The sequence below is a fragment of the Oncorhynchus gorbuscha genome, linkage group LG25, assembly GCF_021184085.1.
Source record: "Oncorhynchus gorbuscha isolate QuinsamMale2020 ecotype Even-year linkage group LG25, OgorEven_v1.0, whole genome shotgun sequence".
Classification (NCBI taxonomy): Eukaryota; Metazoa; Chordata; class Actinopteri; order Salmoniformes; family Salmonidae; genus Oncorhynchus; species Oncorhynchus gorbuscha.
This window is the reverse complement of record NC_060197.1, coordinates 31,127,418-31,146,927: the sequence shown is the minus strand read 5'-3', so window position 1 is coordinate 31,146,927 and position 19,510 is coordinate 31,127,418. Positions and strand designations below refer to the sequence as shown.

The 19,510-nt window shown below is 43.5% G+C and overlaps 1 protein-coding gene across 1 annotated transcript; it reads right to left on the bottom strand.

Annotated features, from left to right (window-relative positions):
* Positions 1-2,109: 2,109 nt before the first annotated feature.
* On the bottom strand, positions 2,110-11,041 carry LOC124014008 (thialysine N-epsilon-acetyltransferase-like). The gene is made up of 6 exons (XM_046328637.1): positions 10,805-11,041; positions 9,900-9,951; positions 9,403-9,486; positions 8,316-8,417; positions 6,625-6,665; positions 2,110-4,112 (listed from the first exon to the last, which is right to left on the bottom strand). The coding sequence occupies exons 1-6, from the start codon at positions 10,865-10,867 to the stop codon at positions 3,939-3,941; spliced, it is 516 nt and encodes a 171-aa protein (XP_046184593.1). The 5' UTR covers positions 10,868-11,041; the 3' UTR covers positions 2,110-3,938.
* Between the last annotated feature and the right edge of the window lie 8,469 nt (positions 11,042-19,510).

Sequence of the window (19,510 nt, the reverse complement as noted above, 5' to 3'; positions counted from 1 at the left end):
CTGCAAAATTGTAATTATTCACCTACCTCCTCATGCCTTTTGCACACAATGTATATAGACTCCCTTTTTTCTACTGTGTTATTGACTTGTTAATTGTTTACTCCATGTGTAACTCTGTGTTGTCTGTTCACACTGCTATGCTTTATCTTGGCCAGGTCGCAGTTGTAAATGAGAACTTGTTCTCAACTAGCCTACCTGGTTAAATAAAGGTGAAATAAATAAAAATATAACATGTAAGAAAAGTTTAGGTGTCATTTAAAAGAAAACCTAAAGATATGGATCTCAATGGAAATGTATGCATTTTGGCTATTTTGCCATGTCCTCTGGTGTTATTCGTCAACTTCTACAAGAAATATAATCCCTAAAATAAAATATAGCGTATCTTTCTTCATGATTTTATAGTCTTAGTTCAAATCTCTCTCAACAATAAAAAACTTAATGAGTACTGTATTTATATTATTACTGTATTTAAGTTTTTTTGTGTGTCCCTGGTATCTCTTTCCACCCTGTTAGTTTATAGTAATGACCCTTGAACAAAACAACCCCTTTCCACAATGACATGGTTTCCACTAGATCCCTCAGCCAGAAAGTCAAAATCAGATACAGTGCATTCGGAAAGTATTTAGACCCCTTGACTTTTTCCACATTTGTTACAGCCTTATTCTGAAGTGGATTACATTATTTATCTCATCAATCTACACACAATACCCAATAATGACAAGGCAAAAAAAATATATATATATTTTTTAAAATCTGAAATATCACATACATTACAGACTCGAGTCTTCTTGGGTATGACGCTACAAGCTTGACCTACCTGTACTTGTGGAGTTTCTCCTATTTTTCTCTGAAGATCCTCTCAAGCTCTGTAAGGTTGGATGTGGAGTGTCGCTGCACAGCTATTTTCAGGTTTCTCCAGAGATGTTTGATCGGGTCAAAGTCCAGGCTCTGGCTGGGCGACTCAAGGACATTCAGAGACTTGTCCTAAAGTCACTCCTGTGTTGTCTTTGTTGTGTTTTTAGGGTTGTTGTCCTGTTGGAAGGTGATCCATCCCCCCAGTCTGAGGTCCTGAGTGCTCTGGAGCAGGTTTTCATCAAGGATCTCGCTGTACTTGGCTCTGTTCATCTTTGCCTCGATCCTGACTAGTCTCACAGTCCCTGCCACTAAAAAACATCCCCACAGCATGATGCTTCACCGTAGGGATGGTGCCAGGTTTCCTCCAGATGTGATTAGCAGTGTGATTAAGGTTAGGATTCAAATCAAATTTGAAGAAGATAAATTGTAGAAGTAGGCAGGGTTTCGCCATTAATTATGACTTTGCTATTGTGGAACCTAGTGACGACCCAATGTGCCATGATGTTTGTCTCTTTGCCTCCACCCTCTTTGGAAAAAGTATAGAGAAAATTAATCACATAATAAAAAATATTTTTAAAAGTTTGATAAAGTTAAAATCCTTTTCAATTGTTTACTCATTCTCAATTACCCACAAAGCTATGGCTTATTTAGGCTCCACATTTCCACCCTGTTAGGATTATGCGCCTAACAGAGGTGGAAAATGTGGATTTAAGTGCCTGAGCTCGACCAATATTTGTTTCTGAAAGTCAAATGCCCTTTTTCCCATATAATACAAAAAAAGTAAAAATGTCTACATTTACATTTAAGTCATTTAGCAGACGCTCTGTCTACTTCCAAAAGGCACAAGATAGTCAGTGCTTGACTAGCAGAGTCCCAGCACATCTTTTAAAATATTAGCTCAAAACTATTGTGGAGCTCCTGCACCTAAATATAAACAGTACCGGCACCCAAAATTAGTACCCAAACCTATTTCTGTCCAAGTCCTGAAGATTCTAGGAATGACCCATCTATCAATGGAACTACAGAGATAGAGAGTACAAGTACCCTACCTACTACAGGATCTAATGTAAGCAGCCCATTCTACTAGAAGATATAGCCAAATTGTGGCTATTCTAGCAAAATAGCCTATTGTACAGAATAGCCGAATGTCATTATTTCCACGATGACAACATTTTATGTCAGATGTATATTTATCAATAGCTGGTTGGTTCAAGGGAATATATTGAATGATAAAATAATAGGAGCACACCACTGTATTGGCACATCACTTTATTCCACAGTGTGTAACATACACAACAAGTAGTCTATAATGTCATCTTCAATGCAACAAGAAGTGTAATTACACAAAAAAACAAGGTTCTTACAGTGATTTCGAAGTGTAAAAGGTTGACTGTTTTACATAGCGACAACAGAAGTGGGATTAAGTGGCTTTTGTTTAAAACACCAACTCAAGGGAGGTTAAAAAAAATAGCAACACTGTAAACTATGGACTTCAACTCATGTAACTCTTTGTAGCCTATATACCAACATTGAAGTTTTTGCTTCTGACAAACTATTTGGCTGCTGGACAACAAATACCACAAAGTGCTACCTTTATCGAGGAGTTATACACCTACCAATGACTCTAACGGTGCTCTATAAAGTGGACGTGAGAGAAAGTGGACAAGCCATCATTTAAAATGTAAAAAACACACACACCAATGTCAGTTTTACAGACAGACTTGACCCTGTATCTGCCCAGTCCACAACATCATCATCGTTGCTCTACACTTGACAGCTCTCTAAGTTGTGATTTACAATAGACATAAAGAGACTGTATGCAATACATATCCAGAGTATTATCTTATATGGTACGTCAATATAATTGCTGGTAAGATTGGTCTTTGATCTACTGTGCCTTAATCACCGTATTTAATGTAATTGCTTTGCTTGATTGTTTTTGCTTAGTTTATAGGTTGATGGTGAATAACATATTGTAATGTATCGTTGATGGAAAATGCCACGAATAGAACTGTAAGCTAATGCCACATTTAATTGCCTTTTTCTTAAGTGTTATTGCCCACCATCTAATAATCGTGTGATTTAAAAAAAAAAAATCTGATCAAACATATTTTCATTAAAGAAATCTATTTAAAAAAAATGTTCTTGAATAACTATCGCAAATTACAAGCCTTGGTTTGTCATATTTGCTTAAAGCAACAGTCTGAGCTTGCAGAAGCTAATCAAGTGACTTAAACAGGCATTCCATCCTGTTGAAGGTGAAACAGGAAGCAGTTGATAAAATCACATTGTACTTCATCACAACGACAATTATACAGTAGTTATAATCATCAATTGACAGGTGGAGAGCTTGGGACTATAAGGTTATATCTGAAAAAAAAAATGATTCTGAGATAATTGGCTTTAAATTTCAAAACCCACTGGTTTGAATGGTGTCAGACCTTTTTATCTTGTATTTCGTTTGAACTTAACAGGAATTGGAGAATTAAGAGTACTTTGAACAGAAAGAACATGGTTATGTCAATAACAAAATGTTGACAAAAATGCACTTACTGTAGAACCTTATAGTCCCAAGCTCCCATGTGATTTTATAGTATTGTGTAGGTTCCCGTTTCACCAGATTTCTCACATACTATCAATGGGTGTCTCTTACCTTAGCTTATAAAGCAGGGAAAGGTGCTATGGGGTCACAGGTAAACACCACATTACTGTTCACACAACTAATGTCAACAACTATAAGATAGTTGGTGAACTGTTAGTTCAGCTACAACCTTTTTGCATTGCATTGGCATCGTTCCAACACTTTGAAAATACATCCTGTCTTCCTCGTTTCGTTAAAGGTAATCACTGATCTGATATTAGTAGATTAATGAGAGCTATGCAAATAATTCCCTAATGTTCACCTATTCAATCATATTAAATCAGTGACTACTTTACTACAGGAAAGGAAAAGAAGAAGGAAAGGAGCATTTTTTAAGTATTGTAACAGGGGCTTTGAGTTGGTTCTTTATCCCTGCATATGTTCTAGGTTGACCTCAGTATTGCAATGGTCAGACGTCAACCCAGTGGGGGGCGGGTGGTGTTTAAGTGTCCCCCTGGGCCAGTTGTTCCAGAGCTGCCCCCTCACAGCGCATGCAGTGGTACCCCATGTCTGCCGTCACATCAAAACACCCCTGGCTGAGGTAGAAATCCAGAGATGGTTTGTTCCAGTCCAGCACGGCGAAGTTGAGCTGGGTGCAGCCGGCGGCCAGGCCCAACTACAGTACAGTACAGTACAGTACGAGAGAGAGAGAGAGAGAGAGAGAGAGAGAGAGAGAGAGAGAGAGAGAGAGAGAGAGAGAGAGAGAGAGAGACAGAGAGAGAGACAGAGAGAGAGCGAGAGAGAGAGAAATATAAGGTGAGAGAGAGGGAGAGATAGAAAGAGAGATAGAGGGAGAGAGAGAGAGAGAGAGAGAGAGAGAGAGAGAGAGAGAGAGAGAGAGAGAGAGAGAGAGAGATAGAGGGAGAGAGAGAGAGAGAGAGAGAGAGAGAGAGAGAGAGAGAGAGAGAGAGAGAGAGAGAGAGAGAGAGAGAGAGAGAGAGAGAGCGAGAGAGCGAGAGAGAGCGAGAGAGCGAGAGAGAGAGAGAGAGGAATATGTCAAATAAAGTCAAATGAGAAAGACAATTGCTTGACGATAAAATAAATTGACATATCGTCACAAACATAAGTAATAACAAGCATACAAACACAAAGCAATACATAGCGGTGCACACACAGACGGAGACATGCATGATTGTGTATTTTGCACTTTGCCTCACGAGAAAAGCAAAGGCTTCAGGATAAACTACAATAAACTACAGATGTCGGAAGTTTACATACACTTAGGTTGGAATCATTAAAACACAGTTTTTCAACCACTACATACATTTCTTGTTAACAAACTATAGTTTTGGCAAGTTGGTTAGAACATCTACTTTGTGCATGACACAAGTACTTTTTCCAACAATTGTTTACGGACAGATTATTTCACTTATAATTCACTGTATCACAATTTCACATACACTAAGTTGACTGTGCCTTTAAACAGCTTAGAAAATTCCATAAAATGATGTCATGGCTTTAGAAGCTTCTGATAGGCTAAGTGACATCATTTGAGTCAATAGGAGGTGTACCTGTGGATGTATTTCAAGGCCTACCTTCAAACTCAGTGCCTCTGCTTGACATCATGGGAAAATCAAAAGAAATCAGCCAAGACATCAGAAAAAAAATTGTAGACCTCCACAGGTCTGGTTCATCCTTGGGAGAAATTTCGAAATGCCTGAAGGTACCACATTCATCTGTACAAACAATAGTACACAAGTATAAACACCATGGGACCACGCAGCCGTCATACTGCTCAGGAAGGAGACACATTCTGTCTCCTAGAGATGAACGTACTGTGGTGCGAAAAGAGCAAATCAATCCCAGAACAACAGCAAAGGACCTTGTGAAGATGCTGGAGGAAACAGGTACAAAAGTATCTATATCCACAGTAAAACGAGTCCTATATTGACATAACTTGAAAGTCCGCTCAGCAAGGAAGAAGCCACTGCTCCAAAACCGCCATAAAAAAAGCCAGACAACGGTTTACAACTGCACATGGGGACAAAGATCGTAGGTTTCAGAGAAATGTCTTCTGGTCTGATGAAACACAAATTGGACTATTGGCCATAATGACCATCGTTATGTTTGGAGGGAAAAGGGGGAATCTTGCAAGCCGAAGAACACGGGGGTGGCAGCATCATGTTGTGGGGATGATTTGCTGCAGGAGGGACTGGTGCACACAAAATACATAGCATCATGACGCAGGAAAATTATGTGGATATATTGAAGCAACATCTCAAGACATCAGTCAGGAAGTTATAGCTTGGTCGCAAATGGGTCTTCCAAATGGACAATGATCCCAAACATACTTCCAAAATTGTGGCAAAATGGCTTGAAGACAACAAAGTCAATGTATTGGAGTGGCCATCACAAAGCCCTGACCTCAATCCCATAGAAGATTTGTGGGCAGAACTGAAAAAGCATAAGGGAGCAAGGAGGCCTACAAACCTGACTCAGTTACACCAGCTCTGTCAAGAGCGTTGAGCGTTAGAGCGTTGGACTAGTAACCGGAAGGTTGCAAGTTCAAATACCCGAGCTTACAAGGTACAAATCTGTCGTTCTGCCCCTGAACAGGCAGTTAACCCACTGTTCCTAGGCTGTCATTGAAAATAAGAATTTGTTCTTAACTGACGTGCCTAGTTAAATAAAGGTTAAAAAATAAATAAAAAAGAAGAACGGTCCAAAAATTCACCCAACTTATTGTGGAAGGCTACCCGAAACGTTTAACCAAAGTTAAACAATTTAAAGGCAATGCCCACCAAATAATAATTGAGTGTATGTAAACTTCTAACCCACTGGGAATGTGATGAAAGAAATAAAAGCTGAAATAAATGATTCTCTCTACTATTATTATGACATTTCACATTCTTACAATCCAGTGGTGATTCTAACTGACCTAAGACAAGGAATCTTTACTTGGATTAAATGTCAGGAATAGTGAAAAACTAAGTTCAAATGTATTTGGCTAAAGTGTATGTCAACTTCCGACTTTAACTGTACATATTCACATTATGCACAAACACACGTGTGCAAAGGTTCATACACATATCAATTGCACTCAAGGGGAAGCTTTGTCAATACAATTAAACCCCAGCCAGAGGTTTTAATTATATGGCAAAGTTGAGTAACAGGGCAGCACCACCCACCTGAGCTACTTTACTCATCAGTGCCTTCCCGATACCTTTACCTGTGATGCCAAAAGAGAGACATGCATGAGATATGAAACGTAGGGTTATTGATCAGCTTTATGCGGTTGGTATAAATGAACTGATTAAGCAAAATACAAATCAATGTGCGGTCCACATTTCTTTGTTTGACAAATATTGTTCCTGGAGACCCTCTAGACTAATTTATTTGGGTGCGAGGCAAGTTCTACTTTTAGAATTTGTTTTGTTGTACACTGGTGGAAATGAGAGAGAAACAGGTGCAAACTGTGCAATCGCTAAGTGGATCAGGCACATGTTGCATCACACTAGTTTAACAGATGTACAGGAAGTTGACTGCAGGATAGGTGAATTGCAAGACCTCCACGTACAGTGCATTCGGAAAGGTTTCAGAACCTTTGACCTTTTCCACATTTTGTTGTTACAGCCTTATTCTAAAATGGATTCATTCGTTTTTTCCCCTCGTCAATCTATACACTATACCCCTTAATGACAAAGTAAAAACGTGTTTTTAGAAATGTTTGCAAATTTATAATTTTAAAATTTTAAAAATGAAATATCACTTTTACATATAGTAAGTATTCAGACCCTTTACTCTGTACTTTGTTGAAGCACCTTCGGCAGCAATTACAGCCTCAAGTCTTCTTGGGTATGACGCTACAAGCTTGACACACCTGTATTTGGGGAGTTTCTCCCATTCTTCTCTGTAGATCCTCTCAAGCTTTGTCAGGTTGGATGGGGAGCGTTGCTGCATAGCTATTTTCAGGTCTCCCCAGAGATGTTCAATCGGGTTCAAGTCCGGGCTCTGGCTGGGCCACTCAAGGACATTCAGAGACTTCTCCCGAAGCCACTCCTGCGTTGTCTTGGCTGTGTGTTTAGAGTCGTTGTCCTGTTGGAAGGTGAGCCTTCACCCCAGTCTGAGGTCCTGAGGGTTCTCGAGTAAGTTTTCATCAAGGATCTCTCTGTACTTTGCTCCGTTCATCTTTCCTTTGATCCTGACTAGTCTCAAGTCTCAAGTCATGTCGCTGAAAAACATCCCCACAGTATGCTCCTGCAACCACCATGCTTCACTGTAGGAATGGTGCCAGGTTTCCTCTAGACGTGACGCTTGGCATTCAGACCAGAGAATCTCGTCTCTCATGGACTGAGAGTCCTTTAGGTGCCTTTTGGCAAACTCCAAGCGGGCTGTCATGTGCCTTTTACTGAGGAGTGGCTTCAGTCTGGAAGTGTGCCTTTTACTGAAGACTACTGCAGAGATGGTTGTCCTTTCGGAAGGTTTTCCCATCTCCACAGAGGAACTCTTGCGTTCTGTCAGAGTGACCATTGGGTTCTTGATCACCTCCCTAACAAACCTGTTTTAACTTTGTCATTATGGGGTATTGTGAGTAGATTGATGAGGAATAAGGCTGTAACGTAACAAAATGTGGGAAAGGTCAAGGGGTCTGATTACTTTCCAAAGGCACTGTATATTCTGAATCCTCCTCTCTTGTTTGATTAAAACAAAACTGGTCAAGACCAAGGCCCATATTCACAAAGCATCTCAGAGTAGGAGTACTGATCTAGAACCAGTTTTTAAATGATGATTAAAGGGGTTGGTGGGGAGGGCTGATCCTAGATCAGCACTCCTACTCTGAGACGCTTTGTGAAGACGGGCCCTTAAGTAGCTGTCTAACCTCTGAACTCAGGCATCACATACAGGTCCTCCATGTAGAGGGCCCGTCCTTTCCACGAGCTGTAGGTATAGAAGTAAAGTGCGTAGCCCACCTTGGCATGGCCTGCAAACAAACACACAGGTATCAAGGTCAAGGTCAATAATATCAATAATAATATATCATATTGACTGCACACACCCTTAAAACACACATACATTTATACATGCTGCTCATGCTTGCGGACAGATAGGCAGACACAAACGCACACATGCGGCCCATCTGCTGGTAAGCAAGCAGGCAGACACTAAGGTCAAGTCTATGTGTCAGGACATACTGTAATACTGAACACACAGAAAAACATGTCCACACACACTTAAAACTCACTCACAAACAAACAGACACACACTCACAGAAGAACTAAAAACCTCTCCCCAGGCGTAGGTATGTGCGCACGCACGCACGCACACACGCCACACACACACACACACGCACACGCGCACACGCGCACACACGCACACACGCACACGCACACGATGTGAAGAGGTGTCTGTTAATGAAATGAACCAGGTGGCCAGGCAGGCAGCTTCTGTTCTGAATGTGTAAAAAGAGACGTGTTATGGAAGGGAAAGAGTCTGGTAGCTGTTGGAATGCATAATGTTCTTGTTCTGGTAGCTTCATTAAAAAAAATATGTCAAGCCCCTTAGATGATGAGTGGGCAGAGAGAGAGCAGCATAGTCAGCCCTGACAGAGGATGGTTAGGTAACAAAAAGAGAGCTAATTAACATATGGAGCCAGCCTGGTTACTATGATGGGGAGGGTAGATGGAGAAGATGTTATAATATATCTGAAATCAGGGAAGTTCATGAAACATGGTTTCTGAATTGGGAAAATCAAAAACAGCATTGTGGCGACCCATTCTATTTCGGTTTCGTAAATAATTTGAAATTCAATTCATTAATTTAAAGTATAATTTATCTCCTATCTCTTTTTGAAGACATTAATTGAATTACCAGTCACTTTCTGAATTGATGGAGTTCAAAGGGAATTGACCGCAACCCTGGTCATGTCAGCACATAGAAACTGTGTCTATAGTTAGTTCTTCTCTCACCCTCTTTGGTCCTGTGTTGTTCGGGTACTTCTGCGACGATACCATGAAAGAATGGGTTTTTAATGAACCCATCCTGCTCCAAATCTGGATGGGAGAGATGACAAAGATACAGAACAGAAAGGGTTAAAGTGATCTACACTCTAAGAAAAAAAAGGATTCCAAAAGGATTCTGCGGCTGTTCCCATAGGAGAACTCTTTTTGGTTCTAGATAGAACCCCTTTTGGTTCCAGGTAGAACTTTTTGGGGTTTAATGTAGAACCTTCTGCTGAAAGGGTTCTAAATAGAACCCAAAAGGATTCTACCTGGAACCAAAACGGGGTTCTTTAAAGGGTTCTCCTATGGGGGCAGCCAAAGAACCCTTTTTGGTTCAAGATAGCACCTTTTCGAAGAGTGTAAACTCATCATTGAGTGAAAGAAAAAGTACATTAAAATATGGCATTTAAATGACAAAAAATTAAATAGGGATTTTTTTAAATAGCTGGAATGGATTAATCTACCTTTCTGTGTAACTTTCACTTGGTCCAATACCTTCTCGTATTCAGCCAGTTCCTGAGGACACATGAGGACATAAAATACACATTAGGCCAAAAAAAATGGCATTCGTGTTATTGATTCCAAACATAACTTTGATTTAGCACTGAGACTATCATAGAAGGCTTGTCATTCTTAATAGGGCACAAGGGAGTGCCTGGATACAGGCCTTAGCTGTGGTATTTTGTCCATATACCACAACCCCGAGGTGCCTTATTGCTATTATAAACTGGTTACAACCAGAGCAGTAAACCGTTGTATACGGGTTAAACCACGGCTGTCAGCCAATCAGCATTCAGGACTCGAATCACCCAGTTTATAAAAGACTCTCTCACACTAGGGACACGTTTTTTTGTTGCAAAACGTTTTGCGTTTGGAGTAAACGTTTGCCGTTGTAAAGAGTTTTACAACAGACCAAACGTGTTGCAACAGAATCTGACTAATGAATAGACCCCAGGACACGTTTTGGAAGGTTCCGGAAGAAATACATAATATAGAACAAACATTCCTCTCCCCGATATATAGACCAAGGAACCACGTTGGCTCCATTTATGGCATTCGGTCCAACTTTCGACAACGTTTGGCAACATAACGGGGCCAGGTTTGAAAAAAACATTTGTATAAAAATATCTGTACAAATATGGCTGCTGTAGCATATCGAATAAGACTATTTTGTTTTGCCAGACAAAGAATGGATACAATGTAGCCTAACAGTAGCTGCAAACAAATTATTTTATTTCTCATGATGAGGAGCAGCGATCTATGAATTGTGGATACTGACGTAATATTTCTATGCAAATATATCATTCATGTCTCCAAATTCCAAGCACGTGCGGGGCGGCCATGCACACGCGCATTTGTGACAGCTCACCAAGATCATCCGCGCGATATCTTTGCAGTCTTCTAGTGTAGAAGCACGAATGGAGAAATCCATATTATGAAATATATATCAAGGATGTAGAATATTTAAAGATAGACAGAGGTCAGACCAAGGTACAGTAATCCGGAAAAGTGCAGGAACGTGATAAACTCGCTTTTACATCACAACCGTAAAGTCTAGGCTGTTAATAATTTAATAGCGCCCTCCGTGCGTAGGTGGCGACCGTGGGAACTCGTCAGGAAACGCAGTCAACCCGAGTAGCATCAGTGGACCTCGAAATTATACTGGACCTACATAATATTAATTTCGAACACAAAAAGCACGAATTGGAAGAACATGGACAAAGTCATTGCCTACACTGAGGAACATCGTTGCAGTTTTAACCCTATCAGTCCCGAAGCCCCAGCAAAAATCATATTTTCATTTATCTGACTTTCAATTATCTGTATGCCCAGACCTTATATTTAGCCAAACAATTTTATTTTCAGGATAACCAGGGATACAAGTACAACACAAAACAATTTGACATAAACAGTTGCATTTTTTTACCTTTATTGACAAACGGTCTGAAAAAGCAGAAACCTTATAAAAATGAATTTATGTGAATGCTGTAAGTTCAGAAATTGTTTTCTCAGTGGGAAATAAATATACAATTAGCTAGGGACAACTGTGTGGAGTTTGGAGTTTGTGACAGCAACTATGTGAGCGTATTACAATATTATAGGCACTAAGTCCTTGGATTTCCTATGATCTCCTATGTGAAAGGACCCCTTCCCTTCTAACGACTTGTAAGCGTCATAGAGCAAAACATGTTACACGTTTGTGTCAGCTTTTCGTAGATAACCCTTGGGGATCCGCCCTTGTCTCATAAACACTGCTCTATCTCAGCCCGGTTTAAAATTCTTTGCACATCTGCTGAAACATCCATTACATTTTGCATTTTGAAATATGTGTGTAATTCGTCACATGCTTTGTTAACTACAAGTGTAGTTTAACAGTGAAATGCTTACTTACGGGCCCTTCCCAACAATGCAGAGTGAAAGAAAATAGAGAAATAATAGAAAAGTAAAACACGTCATTATAAATACACAACGAGTAACGATAAATTGGCTACATAAACGAGGTATCAGGGGTACTATGTAATTGAGGTAGATATGTAAATACTGTATAACTAGGAATGAAGTGACATAATCAACAGTAGAAACACAATTTTTTTGTCCATTAAAATAACATCAAATTGATCAGAAATACAGTGTAGACATTGTGAATGTTGTAAATGACTACTGTAGCTGGAAACGGCAGATTTTCAAAGGAATATCTACATAGGCGTACAGAGGCCCATTATCAGCAACCATCACTCCTGTGTTCCAATAGCACGTTGTTTTAGCTAATCCAAGTTCATAATTTTAAAAGGCTAATTGATCATTAGAAAACCCTTCTGCAATTATGTTAGCACAGCTGAAAATCAGAACAATGTCACGCCTTGGCAATTCCCAATTGGAGTCAGGTGATTCTCGTTGTCTCGGATTGGGAACCGTATTTAGGTAGCCTGAGTGCGCCTTGTATTTTGTGGGTGATTGTACCTGTCTCTGTGTTAGTCACCAGATAGGCTGTAATTAGTTCACCTTCCGTTTGTTGTTTTCTTCTTCAGTTATTTCATGTACCGCATTTATCTTCATTAAAGTCATGAGTAACCTACACGCTGCATTTCGGTCTGACTCTCTTCATACAACAGACGAAGACGTTACAGAATCACCCACCACTCACAGACCGAGCAGCGTGTGAACTGGCAGGATCTGGAGGAGGACTTTATGGACAGCAGAAGCAGGGATTATACGACGTGGGAAGAAATCGACAGGTGGGCGGCCGACCCAGAGCGAGTGCAGGAGCCCGCCTGGGATTCCCTACAGCAATGCGAGGAGGGCTATAGACGTATGGATTCGAGAAGGAAAGCACGGCTATACAGAGCGAAAACGGAAAGTAACGGGGGAAAGCGCAGAGAGAGAGTGGCTGAGTCAGGAGTCAGACCTGAGCCTACTCTCCCTGTTAATCGTGAAGAACAGTTGCAGTGGGAGAGACTGCACCATTTGGAGATTTGGACATGGGAGGAGGAATTAGACGGTAAAGGACCCTGTGCGCAGCCGGGAGAATATCGTCGTCCCAAGGAGGAAATATAAGCAGCTAAAGCGGAGAGGCGCAGGTATGAGGAAGCAGCACGGCGACGCGGTTGGAAACCAGAAAGTCACCCCAAAAAATGTATTGGGGGGGGCTAGAGGGGAGAGTAGTTATGCCGGGTAGGAGACCTGCGCATACTCCCTGTGCTCACCGTTGGGCTAGAGAGACCGGGCAGGCACCGTGTTATGCTATGGAGCGCACAGTGTTTCCAGTGCGGGTGCAGAGCCAGCTGCGACACATACCAGCCCTTCCTATTGGCCGGGCTAGAGTGGGCATCGAGCCAGGTAAGCTTGGGCAGGCTCGGTGCTCAAGAGCTCCAGTGCGCCTGCACGGTCCGGTCTATCCAGAGCCACCTCTACACACCAGTCCTCCGGTAGCAGCTCCCCGCACCAGGCTTCCTGTGCGTGTCCTCGCGCCAGTACCACCAGTTCCAGCACCACGCACCAGTCCTCCGGTAGCAGCTCCCCGCACCAGGCTTCCTGTGCGTGTCCTAGATCCAGTACCACCAGTTCCAGCACCACGCACCAGGCCTTCAGTGCGCCTCGCCTGTTTAGCGCAGCCAGAGCTGTTCTCCTCTCCTGCGCTATCGGAGTCTCCCGCCTGTTTAGCGCAGCCAGAGCCTTTCTCCTCTCCTGCGCTGCTGGAGTCTCCTGTCTGTCCAGCATCGCCAGTGCTCCCAGTCTGCCCAGTGCTCCCAGTCTGCCCAGTGCTCCCAGTCTGCCCAGTGCTCCCAGTCTGCCCAGCGCCGCCAGTCGGCCCAGCGTCGCCAGTCTGCCAGGATCCGCCAGAAGTGCCAGTCTGCCAGGATCCGCCAGAAGTGCCAGTCTGCCAAGATCTTCTAGATCGGCCAGACAACCTGAATCATCCAGTTCCACCAGCCAGCCAGGATTTACCGGAGCCTACTACCTGCCTGAGCTTCCTCTCAGTACTGAGCTTCCTCTCAGTACTAGGCTTCCTCTCTGTCCTGAGCTGCCCCTCTGTCCTGAGATGCTTCTGTCCCGAGCTGCCCCTCAGTCCCGGGCTGCCCCTCTGTCCTGAGATGCCCATCTGTCCTGAGCTGCCCCTCTGTCCTGGGCTGCCCCTCTGTCCCGGGCTGCCCCTCTGTCCCGGGCTGCCCCTCTGTCCCGAGATGCCCCTCTGTCCCGAGATGCCCCTCTGTCCCGAGCTGCCCCGCTGTCCCGGGCTGCCCCTCGGTCCCGAGCTGCCCCTCGGTCCCGAGCTGCCCCTCAGTTATGTGGGGATCAGGGTGAGGACTATTAGGCCATGGTCGGTGGAGAAGGTGGATTATCCCAGGACGCGAAGGGGAGGAACTAGGACATTTATGGAGTGGGGTCCACGTCCCGAGCCAGAACCGCCACCATGGACAGACGCCCACCCGGACCCTCCCTATGCTCTTGAGGTGCGTCCCGGAGTCCGCACCTTAGGGGGGGTTCTGTCACGCCTTGGTCATTGTATCTTGTGTTTTTGTTATATGCTTGGGTAGGCAAGGGTGTGACATGGGTTTATATGTTGTATTTCGTATTGGGGTTTGTATTAATTGGGATTGTGTATGATTAGGGGTGTGTCTAGTTAGGCTTGGCTGCCTGAGGCGATTCCCAATTGGAGTCAGGTGATTCTCGTTGTCTCGGATTGGGAACCGTATTTAGGTAGCCTGAGTGCGCGTTGTATTTTGTGGGTGATTGTACCTGTCTCTGTGTTAGTCACCAGATAGGCTGTAATTAGTTCACGTTCCGTTTGTTGTTTTCTTCTTCAGTTATTTCATGTACCGCATTTATCTTCATTAAAGTCATGAGTAACCTACACGCTGCATTTCGGTCTGACTCTCTTCATACAACAGACGAACGACGTTACAAACAACAGTTAAAGAAGCAATAAAACTGACGTTCTTTAGACTAGAGTATCTGGAGCATCAGCATTTGTGGGTTTGATTACAGGCTCAAAATGTCCAGAAACAAATAACTTTCTTCTGAAACTCATCAGTCTATTCTTGTTCTGAGAAATGAAGGCTATTCCATGCAAGTAATTGTCAAGAAATTGAAGATCTCTTGAAGATGTACTACTCCCTTCACAGAACAGAGCAAACTGACGCCTCACAAGTTCTCAACTGGCAAAACACCAGTCTCAACGTCAACAGTGAAGAGGTGACTCGGGGATGCTGGCCTTCTAGGCAGGTGGGGCATATAGAGTTGAAGTTGGAAGTTTACATACACTTAGGTTGGAGTCATTCAAATGTATTTTTCCACAACTCCACAAATTTCTTGTTAACAAACTATAGTTTTGGCAAGTCGGTTAGGACATCTACTTTGTGCATGACAAATGTCATTTTTCCAACAATTGTTTACAGACAGATTATTTCATCACTTATAATTGACTGCATCACAATTCCAGTAAATCAGAAGTTTACATACACTAAGTTGACTGTGCCTTTAAACAGCTTGGAAAATTCCAGAAAATTATGTCATGGCTTTAGAAGATTCTGATTGACATCATTTGAGTCAATTGGAGGTGTAGCTGTGGATGCATTTCAAGGCCTACCTTCAAACTCAGTGCCTCTTTGCTTGACATCATGGGAAAATCAAAAGGCATCAGCCGACCTGAGAAAAACAATTGTAGACCTCCACAACTCTAGTTCATCCTTGGGAGCAATTTCCAAACGCCTGAAGGTACCACGTTCCTCTGTACAAACAATAGTACGCAAGTATAAACACCATGGGACCATGCAACCGTCATACTGCTCAGGAAGGAGACGCATTCTGTCTTCTAGAGATGAGCATACTTTGGTGCGAAAAGTGAAAATCAATCCCAGAACAATAGCAAAGGACCTTGTGAAGATGCTGGAGGAAACAGGTACAAAAGTATCTATATCTGTTACGATAAATGAGTGAGAAGGTGTGGAGTCAGGCGGAGAGCAAAAGATATGGGAAAAAAACGCGCTTTAATGTCCCGGAAACATAACATGAACAAAAGTAGGAAAACAAATGATCAGAAATATAAACGGACAGCGTGACACCCAAATACAAACAAAAATACACTCAAACAACAAAACAGACGAACAAGCCCGCACGAAACAGAAGCGGGCTGAACAAACTATATATAACCCTACCCTAACAACCAAACAAGAAACAGGTGATACCAATTAGACAAAACTAAAGGAACACAGGACAATGGATCGGCGATAGCTAGTAGACCGGCGACGAAGACCGCCGAGCGCCACCCGAACAAGAAGGGAAGTCACCTTTGGTAATATTCGTGACAGTACCCCCCCCCCCCCCCCTGACGCGCAGCTCCCACAGCGTGCCAACGCTGGCCTCGGGGACGACCCGGGGGCCGAGGCGCTGGGTGATCCGGACGGTTTCGGGTCAAGAGCCAGACCCTGTTCTCAGGTGCAAACACGGGGGGCCTCACTGTGGTGTCGGTCAGCGCTCTTCTTCTGCCTTATACTCGCTTGGCGTAATGACTCTTGGACAGCCCTCCAGGTCTCCTTAGAGCGCTGCACACATTCCTCCACCACAGGAGCCTCAGTCTGGCTCTGATGCCACGGTGCCAGGACTGGCTGGTACCCCAACACGCACTCAAATGGTGACATGTTGGTAGAGGAGTGGTTTAGTGAGTTCTGGGCTATTTCTGCCCAGGGATTATATCTCGCCCACTCCCCTGGCAGGTCCTGGCAATACGACCGCAGAAACCTACCCACCTCCTGGTTCACTCTCTCCACCTGCCCATTACTCTCCGGGTGATACCCTGAGGTCAGGCTGACCGAGACCCCCAGACGTTCCATAAATGCCCTCCAAACACGGGAGATAAACTGGGGGCCCCGATCAGAAACTATATCCTCGGGCACCCCGTAGTGCCGGAAGACATGGGTGAAAAGAGCTTCCGCAGTCTGTAAGGCCGTAGGGAGACCGGGCAATGGGATAAGACGGCAGGACTTAGAGAACCGATCCACAACGACCAGGATCATTGTGTTACCCTGAGAGGGGGGAAGGTCAGTAAGAAAATCCACCAATAGAAGGGTCCACGGCCGTTGTGGAACGGGAAGAGGTTGTAATTTACCTCTTGGCAGGTGTCTAGGAGCCTTACTCTGGGCGCACACCGAACAGGAGGAAGCATAGAATCACACATCCCTCCTCAAAGTGGGCCACCAGTACATCCTCTCAAGACCTCTCACTGTCCTAAAAATACCTGGGTGACCCGACGAGGGTAGACAATGAGCCCATCGAATCAATTGATCACGAACAACCACGTACCTACGTACCTACGAACAACCATGATCACGAACAACCACGTACGCACGTACCTACGACCCTCTGGACACTGTGGAGGCGCAGGTTCCTCCCTTAGCGCCCGCTCGATGTCCGCGTCCACATCCCATACTACTGGTGCCACCAGCTTAGCTGCCGGAATGATGGGAGTAGGATCGATGGACCTGTCCTCAGTGTCATAGAGTCTTGACAGCGCGTCGGCCTTAGTATTGAGGGAACCTGGTCTATACGAGATAGTGAAACAAAATCTGGCGAAAAACATGGCCCACCTTGCCTGATGAGGATTCAGTCTCCTAGCTGATCGGATATACTCCAGGTTACGGTGGTCAGTCCAGATAAGGAAAGGGTGCTTAGCCCCCTCAAGCCAGTGTCTCCACACCTTCAGGGCCTTAACCATAGCCAACAACTCCCTATCCCCCACATCATAATTCCGCTCCGCTGGCCCGAGTTTCTTCGAAAAAAGGCACAGGGGCAGAGCTTCGGTGGCGCACCCGAACGCTGTGAGAGCACCGCTCCAACCCCAGCCTCGGATGCGTCCACCTCTACTATAAACACCAAAGAAGGGTCCGGATGCGCCAACACCGGCGCCTCAGTAAACATCGCCTTCAACTTATGAAAAGCTCCGTTCGCCTCTGCTGACCACTGTAAATGCACCGGCCCCCCCTTCAGCAGTGAGGTAATAGGGGAAGCTATCTGACCAAAACCCCGGATAAACCTCCGGTAGTAATTGGCAAACCCCAAGAACCGCTGCACCTCCTTTACCGTGGTCGGAGTTGGCCAATTACGCACGGCCTTTACGCGGTCACCCTCCATCTCCAACCCAGAGCTGGTATTACACCAGCTCTGTCAGGAGGAATGGGTCAAAATTCACCCAACTTATTGTGGGAAGCTTGTGGAAGACTACCTGAAATGTTTGACCCAAGTTAAACAATTTAAAGGCAATGCTACCAAATACTAATTGAGTGTATGTACACTTCTGACCTACTGGGAATGTGATGAAAGAAATAAAAGCTGAAATAAATAATTCTCTACTATTATTCTGACATTTCACATTCTTACAATTAAGTCGTGATCCTTACTGACCTAAATAAAACAGGGCATTTTTACTAGGATTAAATGTCAGGGATTGTGAAAAACTGAGTTTAAATGGATTTGGCTAAGGTGTATGTAAACTTCCAACTTCAACTGTATATAAACTGTATGCTACTGTATTTTGGTCAATGCCACTCCGAAATTGCTCATCCTAATATTCATACATTTCTTAATTCCATTCTTTTACTTTTTGATTTGTGTGTATTGTTGTGAATTGTCAGATACTACCGCACTGTTGGAGCTAGGAACACAAGTACTTCACTACACCCACAATAACATCTGCTAAATATGTATATGTGACCAATAACATTTGATTTGATTTGATTTGATTTTTATAGCCCCAACTGTTTAGCTAAAAGATATGATTTTTATTTTATTATTATCTCCTTTTTGCTTTCTTGAATAAGGCAGTTCCAAAATGCAGGTTTTTCAGCCTAGCTCAGTGCTTCCTGTGGTGGAGGGGCAGCCAGCGGTAAAATATCAAGGGTTGCAAAGCAATCACTATTTTGCTTCCCCTGTCCTCTATTCCATGGAGAGGGTGTGTGGTCCAAATCTGGGTTTAAGGATCTCTATTCCAAGTTTAAAAGGATAAATATTCACACGCAACTTCATGGGCCAGAAAAGGTTGAATGCATTGGCCACACTGCCAATCCAGCATGACTTCTGACACGTTCAAAACTGGAAACTTGGAACTGGGAAATCTTAGACTTCAGTGAGTTCAAGACTACTGGGAACTTTGAAAAAAAATGAGCTCCGACTGTTTTGAACAGTCATCCAACTTGGAATTCCAAATCAGGAACTCTGGCCTCTTTCTAGAGCTCCGACCTGAAGATCGCTGACGTCATGATTCAATATTGTTTTTTTTCTAAAGTTCCCAGTTGTCTTGAAAGCACCATGAATCCAGGGAATGCCAGGATATCCTCGCCACCTTCCTGTTCAAGTAAGCACAGCACAACAACAACAATTCCAAAAATGTCTTGTATGCTGTTGCATAAATGATGTAATATGCCAGGGAGATATGTATACAGTAGCTAAGAAAGTAATACTAAGTGTATGTTGTATTGTAAGCTGTTAGTAGCCCATGTGCCTCACCTGAATAATTTGATACCTATCCCTCTTATAATTTAGCCTACTGTTCTGACTTTGTGGTGCACATGTAGCCTATAGC

What these genes read in the sequence shown, in the direction of transcription:
- LOC124014008 (XM_046328637.1), bottom strand. Translation starts at nt 10,867, where the DNA reads ATGGATTTCTCCATTCGTGCTTCTACACTAGAAGACTGCAAAGATATC. An exon ending in ACAACACAGGACCAAAGAGG is followed by an intron (nt 8,418 to 9,402) that starts GTGAGAGAAGAA and finishes GTTTGTTTGCAG; the next exon opens with GCCATGCCAAGGTGGGCTAC. An exon ending in TGATGAGTAAAGTAGCTCAG is followed by an intron (nt 4,113 to 6,624) that starts GTGGGTGGTGCT and finishes ACTGTACTGTAG; the next exon opens with TTGGGCCTGGCCGCCGGCTG.